Source organism: Lissotriton vulgaris, chromosome 8 (assembly GCF_964263255.1).
Source record: "Lissotriton vulgaris chromosome 8, aLisVul1.2, whole genome shotgun sequence".
NCBI lineage: Eukaryota > Metazoa > Chordata > Amphibia > Caudata > Salamandridae > Lissotriton > Lissotriton vulgaris.
Window position 1 is genome coordinate 1145226422 of NC_141696.1, and position 13040 is coordinate 1145239461.

At 47.4% G+C, this 13040-nt stretch overlaps 1 protein-coding gene across 3 annotated transcripts in view; it reads left to right on the forward strand.

Moving 5' to 3' along the window:
• The window catches only part of ZC3H13 (zinc finger CCCH-type containing 13), a 519948-nt gene that overhangs the window by 443658 nt on the left and 63250 nt on the right, over positions 1–13040 (forward strand). For all 3 annotated transcript variants that reach the window (XM_086935008.1, XM_086935009.1, XM_086935010.1), the window contains exon 19: positions 3079–3242. In XM_086935008.1, the coding sequence (XP_086791134.1) occupies positions 3079–3242 (164 nt within the window). The remainder of the gene's footprint in view (positions 1–3078; positions 3243–13040) is intronic.

Here is a 13040-nt window from a genome sequence, read left to right on the forward strand (position 1 = left end):
TACAGGCTGGAGCCAGAAGACTTGACGAAGGGAACCAACGATTGGAGGATGAAGTTGAAGAGTTGCTGGATACCGAGACACAGTTGGTCGAGCACCTCATGACTCGGGGGCTGCGGGTATAGGGGTGTCTATTTGTGTCAGTTTTATCCCACCTGTTCCGATCATGGTCGGGAAACCCTTCAGGATGAGGCTGCAGGCATCGCGGGAAAGGATGGAGGAGGTTAACCAACGCTGGATCACAGGTCAGGATCGCCGGGGGGACCTTGCTGGGGTGTTGGGCCACTAGGACTTAGGCCGTTGGTGTTGGGTGCAGAGTGGTGAGGACTCACAGATCTGGCTGGATCTGAAGTCCTGGCGTGGGTTGCTGTTGGACAAATCCGGTATCCACAGGAGAGCAGAGTCCTTTGGGAAGGCAGGGCAGGTCAACGGCTTCTTTGGAGGCTGCAGGACACTCGTTTTCAGCTTGCAGGGGTTCCGGAGTAGAAGACAGGCCTGTTGGGCTGGGGCCATAGTCTTCTTCTTCGGTCCTTCTTGTCGAGTCTAATCTTGTTTCTGGGATCGGACTGCCCCCTAAATACTGTATTTAGGGGTCTCGAGGTAGGAGCCAACTGCACCTCGCCTCCCCGACTGCCTCTGCACCTCTGCTTCCCCCTCTGCACCTCTGCCTTCCTCACCTGAACAGTGGGGTTGGGTGAGGTGGACTCACCTTCTGAGCTGACCTACTTTTTCTCACCTGTCTTCCCGCCGAAAAGGGGGTTAGACAGGAAACTGTTTCCAGACCATATACTCAGAATTATTATTATTATTATTATTTGCAACTTGTAAAGCGTGCAAATACCCGTGGGTGTCTCAGCGCTATGGACTGGGAGGAGTGGAAAGGCCTTGGAGCTGGTGGCTTATTGGTTGAAGAAATACGTTTTCACTTGTTTCCTGAAGGTTAGCACGGTTGGACTAGACTTAATATGAAGGGGGAGCGAGTTCCTTAGTCTGGCCATGGAGATTTTGAATCTGCTAACGCCCCATGAAGCTTTCTTGGTACGAGGGAAAGTGAGCAGGTTGGCTCCTGATGAGCGCAGGGGTCTGCTGGGTGTATATGTGCTGAGAGCTTTCTTCAGAAACTCAGGTCCTGTGTTGTGGATTGCCTTGTATGCAATGCATATCGCCTTAAATTTGGTTCTGCTTCTAATGGGCAGCCAGTGGAGCTGTCGCACCACCTTGGATATCGGCTTAAACTTGGGGGTGCCTGACAGAATCCTGGCGGCTGCATTCTGCACCAGTTGCAGCTTACTTAGGACTTTTTCCTGGGCGCTGACTAAGAGACTGTTACAATAGTCAACTTTAGACTAAACCAGTTTACTGATTAGAGTTCTACCTACCGGCATTGATGGGAAGGAACGGTGGGAGTTTTTTTTATCATCCTGAGGACGTAGAAGGATGAGACAACTGCATTAGCGTGGTGTATGAAAGACAGCTTGTTGTCAAACATAACGCCCAGGTTTCTGACTTTAGTGACGGGGGACGTAGGTGAGCCCAGCTTGGCTGACCACCATATCTGGGACCAGACAGGGGAGAGATTACCAAAGATCATCACCTCCTTTTTATCTGAATTTAATTTGAGGCAATTGTTAGCCATCCAAGCACTGATGGCTAAGATTCCTTCTTGGAAGCTTGCCGCAACTGTCCCTCCATCATTGTGTATAGCTAGCACCAATTGCGTATCATCGGCGTATGATGTTAGGCCCATCCCATGGGATTTGATCACTCTTGCTAGGTCCGACACACATGTTAAATAAGGTCGGACTCAGTGATGATCCTTGTGGCACACCACAGGGGAGCGTGATTGGTGGGGAGTTGAAACTACAGAGACTTACTAGCTGAGTCTGATTAGATAGGAAGGAGGACATTGGCCTTGTGTCTGATGCTGATGGCTGAGACACGGTCGATCAAGGTGGCATGATCGACCGTGTCAAAGGCTGCAGATAAATCCATGGTCTAGTACCATCCTGATTTCATCAGAGGCTTTGATGAGGGCTGTCTCCGTGCCATGGCACTTTCTGAAGCCAAATTGTGTGTCATCCAGTACATTGTTTGCATCAAGGAACTCTGCCAGCTGTGTGTCAATGGTTTTTTCGAAGATTTTTGCTGGAAGAGGCAGGCAGGCAATGGGCCTATACTTTTTAGCTTCTGGATGGTGTAGAATATTTTTCTTTAGCAGAGGCTTGATGATGGCCTTTTTCCAAATGGAAGGATAAATGCCTGTGCGGAACATCGAGTTACAGATATTTGCTAAATTGGGGCCTATAAGGCCGGTGATCGATTTCAGAACTGCTGGGGTACAGGGGTCATTGGGGGATCCGGGTTTGACAGTGGAAATAGCTTTCCTGAACACTTCTAATATCTAAGAATGGACTTAGATATTATAGGGGCCCGTCTGCTCATTCAAATAGACCCTCGCTTGAGATATAGTGCACCCTACCTTATTGGTGACCTACCTAGGCCTCATGCAGTGCTGGGTAGGCATGGCACACAGGGATGTGTGCCATGTCGACTCTTCACTTTTATATGCACCAAAACACGCAGCCTGCAATGACAGTGGTGCATGTTTGTCGTGAGAGGTCTCTGAGGGTGGCATAATACATGCTGCAGCCCTCAGAGGCCTTTCTGTGGCTACTTTGCACTTGGTACCCTACGTATCCCTTACAAGGGACTTCAAGGTAGGCAAGAGTTGTGCCAGTTGTCAAAACAATGGAACAGTTTAGGGAAAGAACACAGGCCTAGGAACTTGATCGACAGGGACCCAGGACACACTCAGTCAAATTGCATCAGGTATCTGGCAAAAAAGTTTGGGGCAACCATACAGAAAGGGCACTTACCTACAGTACTTTATATAGAGAGTCAGCTTGCTACACTAACGCAATGTTCTTTTCCATCTTGATGTTCAGAGTACTTAGTGTCCAAGCATAATTCAGGCCTTAAGCCCTTGAAAATGTACAGTGAAGCACAGTGCTGGGTGTTTGGATAATGTATTATTTGTGTGATTTTCATTTTCAACCTTCTAAATATTTGTTTATTCATTAGATGCAGAGAGCTTATTTGAACATGAGTTGGGGGCCCTGAACATGGCTGCACTACAGCGGAAAGAACAAAGAGCTGGCCTTCTCAGCAATCTAGGGCCATGTTGTAAAGCACTATGCTCAAGAAGGGACTTTGCAATTCGTAAACAGTTAGTAAAAAATGAGAAGGTAAGTGCCTATATTATTAAAACAGTATAAGGATAGTGGAAGAGTTGCACTTATATAAACATTTGTTTGCCTTTCTGCTTGTTTACTTGGAAAAATAATATGGATACTGAAATACCTACCAGTAAATATGCAGTACATTACATAGTGCATTAAAATGATGATTTGATTAAACTAATTTACATCTTTTTTTAGAACTTATTTAAATGTATAAATAGATCTTTCTCACATTTCACTTTCAAATGACTACAGTATTGTCTGACAGACAATAGGACTTAATTTTTTGTTTGGTACAACCAGCCCCAGAGAAGAAAATAATTTCATTTTAAAGCGTTATGCATATGTTGTGTTTAAAAGTCTCTTACCTCCATGATCGGAGGAGATCATTGTGAAATATGATGAGCTAATGATTGTGTTGGGTTGTGATCAAATTGTATGCTAATTCTGGTACTAAAATATATTTTAACGGGCGCTGTTATATCTGGTAATTAAGCTATGTAATTTACTGTATGGCTAAACTACACTTACTACTGGGTGAAAGATGATTTCCTAAGGGAAACTTAAAACCACTGATTCCTCACTCAAAAAAAATCTCCAGGAGCCAGATTAAATCTTTGGCATTTTATCCAGCAATGGTCCCATGTACCAGTAGGTAGCTCTCGTGCACCAATAGGTTGCACCATGTGACTCTGTAACCCCGGAAATGACTGAGCCAAGCTGTATGGAAGTGCCACCCCTTCGTCCTGCCATCAGTTCCTTTCTTTCCACCCCATTTGATGTGAATCCGGAGCTATGCTCCCAAATGTCAGTTTTTCAATGTATTCCAAATTATTTCAGACAGTGTGCCAGAGACAATGTCGCACCTGAAAACGGGATGCAATACCGCACTGGGTATGCAGGGCCCAGATGTTTGCCATGGATCTGCACAATGTTCATCTTTGTGCATATCATCACAGGACTCAGTTGTGCGATGATATATTGCTTTCTGCATCTGAAGGTGATTCGGGCGTGGGAGACAAAATCCTACGTTGCAGAACATACGATTTCGCTCCCACTCGAGGCACATGCGATTCACTGTTTCGGAATCGGTCCAACGAGAAGTCCTATTTCTTCTTGAAGTCCTCTGGGAAGTAAATGTAAATGTATTTGACCTTATATAGCGCACAGCTACCCGCAGTGGGTGTCCCGGCGCTTGCTTAGGGAACCCGTCCTGGTATTCCCCTGTGAGATAACCCCGGCAGGGTATCCACAAGGTGAAAGCCAGGCATCCCGCCGCGAAGGGCCGTTGTGGAGATTAAGCAAGCTATTGCCCAGAGAAGCAGAGTGTGAACTCGTGAGTCGAGAAGGCACCGGAGCGAGAATTATCGAGTCCGTGGAATTTTTAGCCCAAGACCCGCCGAGGCGGGGAATTGAACCCTGGTCCAGGGCCGATCTCAGCTTCCGGGTCTGCCAAGTCAAATTCTAAATTGAGCGAGGAGGCATTAGTATGCCCACCAAAGGGTCACTTGCCTCAAGTGTCTTTGAACTCCAATCAGGTCCTGAAGCGGGTCCTGGCATGCCCCAATTTCCCCTGGTCGTTGTCGGCATTCAAGGAGACCATACTGCAACCTTTTCAGGCATTTTTAGCTCCTTCTGACACACTTTCAAACCACATAGAACAGTGCAGTTTTCTTGTTGGACTCCTGCTGAAGGGCCCTCCCTCTGCACCAGTTGACCCTCTTGCACCCTTTCCTGGGTTTGTACAAACCCCAGCTTATGTTTTCACTCTGCCTCACTCATGCCATATCCTTCTGTGCCAACTGTCCGTGCCGGACCGCGACCAAATTCTGATGCCAGTAACTGATCCCAACCCGATGCCTGCCCACACCAGGCCTGTATCTCACTACAAGATTACAAAAGCGCAACCAGCCAGGTTGCCACTAGATATTCATCTGTGATGTTTGTCTCGAATCTGTACTATTGAAACACTAGAGACCTTATTTGGACTTGATGCGTTATTAGAATATGCAAAATGTCCCCCTGACACTGACGATGAATAGGAGGTAGACAACCTGATTCCTCCTCACTATACTGAACATGAACTCTACCCGGATTTATAAAATGCAAGCTGGATAAGTGTCCATAAAATAAGATAGGCTGTGCTCCTGGAACACCAATAGAAGAAAGTGCCCTTATTGCCATAGTAAGGCGAATAGCAAAGGAGGTGCTAGACTTAGTCGCATAGTGTTGAAACACTATTTACTAAGATTCATCACTCAGGTGCATTTTCTTTTGAGCCTATTGCCTTTACCGATTTAGCTTTTTATTAGACAAGGCATTCTATTCCTGAAAGTGTAGTGGTACAGTCACTCCTAATGCCTTAACAACCAACTCTCCGGATAGAGAGTTGAAACTTATAGATGCCTTTGGAAAGAGAATGTTCTCTACCACTAGTTTAGCCGTACAATTCTCTTCCGGGGATCCTCATCAGTCATAAGAACTAGAATATTCCCGCCCATGCGCGGGACCCCGGAAACACAATCATATATGTGCCCTACATATCTATCTATCTATATATATATATATATATATATATATAACTGCAGCCTTATACACACCAGAGCTTAATAATGCTGTAAGGACTCCCCATTATAAAATATACATTAGAAACAGGGAAAATCATAGCAACATAGAGATAAACTGGCACCGTGGCTTTAAGTCAGTCATGACCTCCAGCTTCCCATCATGCCTCAGGTGTGACAGGTCAGTTGTTGTTTCCGGCTCCTTCAGGAAGGATCTGGTTACACAGCGCCACTTCTTTCTGATTTTAGGCAGAAATAATCTTCACTTTAAAAAAAATTTTGGACTTACTTCGACGTCTTCCATCTTCTGAAGTAGGGTTCTGTCTTTTTTGACAGTTTTGGGCATTTTTTTCCACTCAAAATGCCATCCCTTTTTGACCCCTGCCCTTCTTGTGGTAAAAAGAAGGCCAGGTCAGCCTCTCATGAGGTCTGTATTCTTTGTTTGCCTAAGGACCATGACCCTAAGACTTGTCCTCATTGCCAGACCCTGTCCAAAAGGACTTTAAAAGACAGAGAAAGAATCCGTCTTTATGAGCTGGCAGAAAAGTCTTCCAGAGGCAGGTCACAGGTGAAGAAGGGCTCCAAGAGGGTTAGATCTCCATCCAGAAGCAAGGTCCCTCACCCTTCTACTTCAGCGTCGGGCTCAGCGCTGAAAAATCTTCCACCGGTAGGTCATTTGTCCAACAAAAGACCTTCAACGGAGGGTTTGCCATCGAGAAGACATCGCCATTCAGGTACGTCGTCGACGTCAAAGAATCGTGATCCTCCGCCGTTGTCAACCCGCCGACGATCAGGTCGAGGAACAGAAGCCCTCCGCCGTTGTCAATCTGGCAACGATCTGCGTCGAGGAGTTGAAGTCCCCCGCCGTTGTCAGCATGACGTTCAGATTCGAGGGCAGGTTCCCCTCCGTCGTGGTCAGTCCATCGACGTCGAGGGGTAGGAGTCCTCCGCCGTCGTCAACCCGCCGAAGATGGGCGTAGAGGATGGGAACTCCTCTGCCGTCGTCTCAAGGACGGTCGGCGTCTGGTATCGGCACCCCTCCGCCATCGTCTCGAGGACGATTGGCATCGAGGAAGAAGAGCCCTCTGCCGTTGTCAAAACGGCGACGTTCGGCGTCGAGGAGCAGAGCCCCTTCATCTGTACCTGCACGATCAGCACAGCAGCGAACAGCGCTACGCTATAGGCGCATTCATATGCCCATGGGATTTACGCCAGGAGATTCTGCTGGTTGAGGCTGACCGCAGTCAAGCCGGATGCGCAGCAGAGAGTCCTAAATCTCCGGTTGTCCGGCTCCTCTCTGTTTAGCACCCATACAGATGAGGAAATGGGCAGGATGAAGGCGGAACTCAATACCCTCAAAGCCGTTGGCTTGGAGAAGAAGAGAGTTCAAGCGTCGATACAGGCCCAACCAACGCAAGGGATACCAGCAGAGGGTTCAAACCCCTCAATGGTCCCAAGGAAAAAACCAAGGCAAGTCGCAGACCGTAAATCAAACAGAGGTAGAGGTGGTCACCAGCAGCAGTCCTCTGCCACGGCCAGATCGACAAGGAAGCCACGAGCAGGAGCTTCGTCTGGCGCCGTTGCCCACTCCAGTGGAAGAAGTGCTTCACATCATCTGGCAGAGGGGTGCAGCATCACAAAAGATCGTTGGGTGCTCAATATACTGCGCAATGAATACGCACTACGTTTTCTTGTGCTTCCAAAGGACATTCATCCAAAAAGATCTCGTCCTCACCAACTAAAGTTGCTCCGGCAGGAAGGGACAACCCTTCTGCGAAAAAAGGCCTTAGAAGAGGTTCCTTCCGCGCAGCGAAGAAAGGGAGTCTACTCCAGGTACTTTTTTGTGCCCAAAAGAGACCAGGAGCACATGTTCAGACCTATCCTGGACCTTCGCCTGCTGAACAGAGTCATCGTGAAGGAGAAGTTTCGCATGTTGGCCCTTCATCAAATATGTCCACATCTGCAAGCAGGAGATTGTATGTGTTCGGTGGACCTCCAAGATGCGTACTTCCATATACCCATTGCTCCATGTCATCGCAAGTATCTGTGGTTTATGGTCGGAGACCAGCACTATCAGTACAAGGTCTTACCCTTCAGGCTGAAGTTAGCCCCACGAGTCTTTACCAAGTGCATGGCAGTGGTGGCGGCCGCCCTACACAGAAAAGGTCTGTTCCTCTACCCTTACTTAGACGATTGGCTCCTCAAAGGGCCATTTCCTCAACAAGTAAGGAGCGATTTCAAAGTCTGTGTACAGCAACTACACAAACTGGGTCTTCATGTCAACATGGAGAAGTCTGTACAATAGCCCACCCAGACGATCCACTATCTGAGCTCGACTCTGGATACAAACAAAGGAAGAGCGTTTCCTTCGGAGGAGAGACTTTCTTCAATCCAGCTAGTGGCATCTCTGCTGGGGTCGATGGCCTCCTGCATATTTCTTGTCCCCAACGCCAGGCTGAGAATGCGACCGTTGCAACAAGATCTAGAAGACAACTGGGACCAAGCAATGGGTCGCTGGGAGGATCGGATCGTGCTCTCCTAAGCAGCGAAATCCTCCATCAAGTGGTGGACGTGGCCGCAGAATCTGTTGGTGGGGGTCCCTTTCCATCAACCAGTACCAGTGCAATCGTTGATAATTGATGCATCTCTGCAAGGATGGGGGGCACACTTGGGGTGCCTTCAAATGCAGGGCAGGTGGTCCACTAAAGAACAGTCCTACCACATAAACATGTTGGAGCTACGAGAAGTCCATCTTGCTCTGAAAGCTTTTCTGCCTTCGATCACGTCCAACTCGGTCCTGATCCAAACAGACAACACGACCACCATGTTTATCTAAACAAACAGGGTGGTACGCGCTCTCGACCTCTCTCCCTGGAGGCTCAAGCGTGCTGGCACTGGCTCGAAACCTCTCCATAGTGGCAGTGCATCTTCCGGGAGAGCAGAATGTCAAAGCAGACGCACTCAGTCGGCACTTCGGAGATCAGCCAGACTGGGTGCTGCACGCCGAGTAGGTGGCAGATATTTTTCAACAGTGGGGTGGTCCATCAATAGATTTGTTTGCAGACGACAAAAACAAAAAATGTCACGCCTTCGCATCCAGATTCCACCGTCCAAGGACAAGGAGGAATGCGCTTTTGATGGATTGGTCAGAGACATTTGCCTACGCCTTTCCTCCTCTGCCTCTGATCTCGAAGTTGGTGTCTAAGCTCATCAGATCCAACATGAAGATGATTCTGATAGCTCCAGACTGGCCACGGCAGTGGTGGTACCCAGACCTCCTTCAGTTATCGGCCCTCCACAAGAGCGTTATACGCGTTTAAGTGGAAGAGGTTCTACCTATGGTGTGTTGATAATCATTTTGACCCTCGAAGGGGCAGGAAGACGTCATTCTTCCTTACCTTCTATATTTAGTTAAAGCGGGTTTGAAATATGCCTCAATCGGGGTTCATTTGTCAGCCCTTACAGCATACAGAAAGTCACCCAGCCAACCTTCCTTTTTCCAAATGCAGGTGGTTAAAGATTTCTTACAGGGATTGAAGAAAGTGTATCCCCGGTTCGAAACCCTTTTCCTCCTTGGGAGTTGAATCTAGTACTGTCTAGATTAATGGGTCCTCCTTTTGAGCCCATTCATAAGGCTTCTGTGCAGCACCTGATGTGGAAGACCGCTTTTCTGGTAGCGATAACATCAGCGCGCAGAGTAAGTGAGATCCAAGCGCTGTGTGCAAAAGAACCTTATACTGTGTTTCACCACAACAGGGTAGTGTTAATGGCTCACCCTGCCTTTTTGCCAAAAGGTATATCTGATTTCCATATTAATCAGTAAATCTCCCTACCGTCCTTTTTTCCAAACCCTGCGACTCCTGCGGAGAGGTCACTACATTCCTTGAACCTCAAAAGAGTGCTTAAATTCTATCTGGAGGGTACCAAGGGCATAAGGAAATCTGGTGTGTATAAGGCTTACCTACTGGCACTCGCCAGTAGGTAGTTATAGTTGGGACCTAGTTTCCATAGGAAATACGCAACATTCTATTGGGAATAACTTTGGCGCCGGTGGACGAATCTTCGCGAATTTCTCAAAGATGGCCCGCTCCTCTCCTTCCATTAAAGTTTTGGGGGGATTCGTCAAGTGGGGGCTGAGAAAAAAGGGGGTCCCAAAACGTGTTTTCCCCATGTTATTTTCCATAGGACGATTAGACACGGCTACAGCCCGAACGGCTGAACGGAATTAAAAGAAATTTGGCAAAATGGTAGAGTCTGATCCGCAGATCACACTTCTGCTTAAATGGTGTCAATCCCTCCAGTAGTTCCTGAGAAAATCAAAAGAAAAAAAATATACATCTATAAGCGCGCACCGTACGCGCACGGGTCCGCGTACCGTGCGCGAGCTGCATGCTGATTGGCTGCCACTGTCTGTCAACACTCCAAAACAGAAATTGCGGGGTGCGCGTACGGGTCCGCGTACGGTGAGCGTACCTTTCCGAGAAAGCTGCATGCTCATTGGCTGTCAACACTCCAAACCAGGAAGTGTTGGCAGCCATCTTGTTCTCAGTAGATCGAGGCACAAGAAAGCAGAAAAACAATCGTGTAGAACACAAAAAAAGGGCAGGATAGAAACACCCTGACCCCCTAGGCCTGCCCAGGTGGTCCCACAAGGACCCCCAAGGCCCCCCCAATTTTTTTTTTAAACCCGGTATGTTTTATTTTTTTTAAATTACTCCCTGGGGGACCAAATCGAGGGGGCATAGTGATAAAGTGTGGGGGGGGGCCCAATCCCCCCCACATTGTCCCGGGACTGCCGCCCCCCCGGGGCAAAGCAATGCAGCCCACCTCTCTGCAATGCAGCCCCCTGGCGCATACTGGAGGTTCCAGGTGGACTAGTCGGCCCCCAGGGACCCCTAGTATGCAAGGGGAATTAGTTCCCCCTCTGCAAACTCGCCCGGGAGCTGCGTTGCAGAGAGGTGTAAAAAAGGGGCATAGCCTCATTACACCTCTCTGCAATGCAGCCCCCTGGGGCATACTGGAGGTTCCAGGTGGACTAGTCGGCCCCCAGGGACCCCTAGTATGCAAGAGGAATTAGTTCCCCCTCTGCAAACGCTCCCGGGGGCTGCGTTGCAGAGAGGTGTAAAAGAGGGTGTGGCCTCATTACACCTCTCTGCAATGCAGCCCTCTGGCGCATACTGGAGGTTCCAGGTGGGCTAGTTGGCCCCCAGGTACCCCCAGTATGCAAGGGGAGTTAGTTCCCCCTCTGCAAACACACCAGGGGGCTGCGTTGCAGAGAGGTGTAAAAACATTTTTTTTTATTTATATTAAAAATATGTAATGTAATTTAAAAAATAATATATCTAAAAATAAATAATTTATAATGTAGTAAATCTATATAAAAAATACAACAATTATTACATTTAAAAATTATCATTTACAAAACCATTGAAATTCACTGAAAAAAACATAGGTTTCAGCCACGTTATAGTTAGGAATTTCCATTTAAAAAAACCTTGCAAATTCACTGGAAAAACAATAGGTTTCACACACATTATAGTTAGGAATTAGCATTTTAAAAACCTTTGAAATTCACTGAATAAACCATAGGTTTCACACCAGTTATAGTTAGCTGGTCTTTTTGCTCATACAAAACCTTTGAAATTCCCCCGTTATAGTTAGTTCAGCTAACTATAACTCGCGCGCCCACAATGCACTGCTGATGACGTCACATATTACATCACTCATGACATGGTCAGTGACATCACTCAGTGACATCACTCATGACATCACTGATGACATCTCAAATGACCCTCGGACAAAGGGGGGAATGCGGTTCTTCTTAGTAGGGAATACTATAAGAATGAAGCAATGAGACAGCTATCGGATGAGAAGTACTATACTATGTGTAACAACAAAGTATATCAACAAAGCATCAAGGATTATGATGTCCTGGTCCGTAAATGGTACGACGAATCGATGCTGGGCAGAGATGAAAATCTTTTTCTGCGTAGTAACCATCCGATGACTCCCACTTTTTACCATCTTCCCAAACTCCATAAGAACAGCACATGTCCTCCGGGCCGTCCAATTGTTTCCTCAATAAACAGTCTCACAGAAAACATGTCCAGATTTGTGGATAACTTTGTTTCCTTTCGTGGTTTCCTTACGGTCCTATGTACAAGACACCAAGGACTTCCTGAATAAGATCCAGGAGTTGGTATGGGACTCTGATTACCTGTTGATGGTGCTGGACATCACCAGCCTGTATACATGTATAGAACATGGACACGGCCTGGAGGCGGTCCAACATTTTCTGGACCAACGACAAATGCGTTTTGCAAAACACAATACAATGATTCTGGAATTTACAGAATTCTGCCTCAAGAATAACATCTTTCTGTTCGAAGAGCAATTGTACAGACTGAGGTCTGGAACGGCGATGGGCACCTGCTTTGCCCCCAGCTATGAAGGGTTGTTCGTTTGCTGGTGGGAGGAGCGGGTGCCCAGGAGCTGTACAGTGGGGCAGGATAGGGGTGAAGTTGTGTGTTGCATAGGTATATAGACAACCTATTCATTGTGTGGCAAGGGGCAGTGAATACGGCGGAAAAGTATATCGAGGTATTGAACAACGAGTACAATCTGCACTTCTCAGGTTCAATTAGTCCAGTGGCAGCGGAATATTTGGATCTGAGGGTGTTCATAGATGAGGGCCATATACACACGGCTCTATATTGAAAAGAGACTGCTGGCAATTCAATACTCTTTTCCAGCAGCAGTCACTCACCCCAGCTGTTTAAGAGCATACCCTACGGGGAACTATTAAGACTCCGGAGGAATAGCTCGAGGGACCAGGATTTTCGAGGCGGCTGCCACGGAATGCCTGTCGGGCTTCGCATTGAGAGGGTATGGTGAGAGGCTATTGCAAGGCGCTTTGAAAAAGGTGAGAAGAATCCAGAGAAAGCAACTTTTGTGTAAAAAACCTTCTAAAGAATCCTGTGAGAGCAAGGATGGAATGAACGAAGGGAAATTTAGAATGATAACTCCATTTTCCTCTGGGGCAAATGATCTGAGAGCCATGTTGAGAAGAAATTGGCACATTCTCCGGACGGATAGTGTGCTTAAGGATGATTTACCAGCGTACCCCTTGGTGACCTTTAGCAGAGCTAGGTCGCTAAGGGATATGCTTGTGACAAGCCATCTGGAAAGACCGATCCCAAGAACTAATACCTTACGGGAAATGAAGGGCTTCTATCCCTGT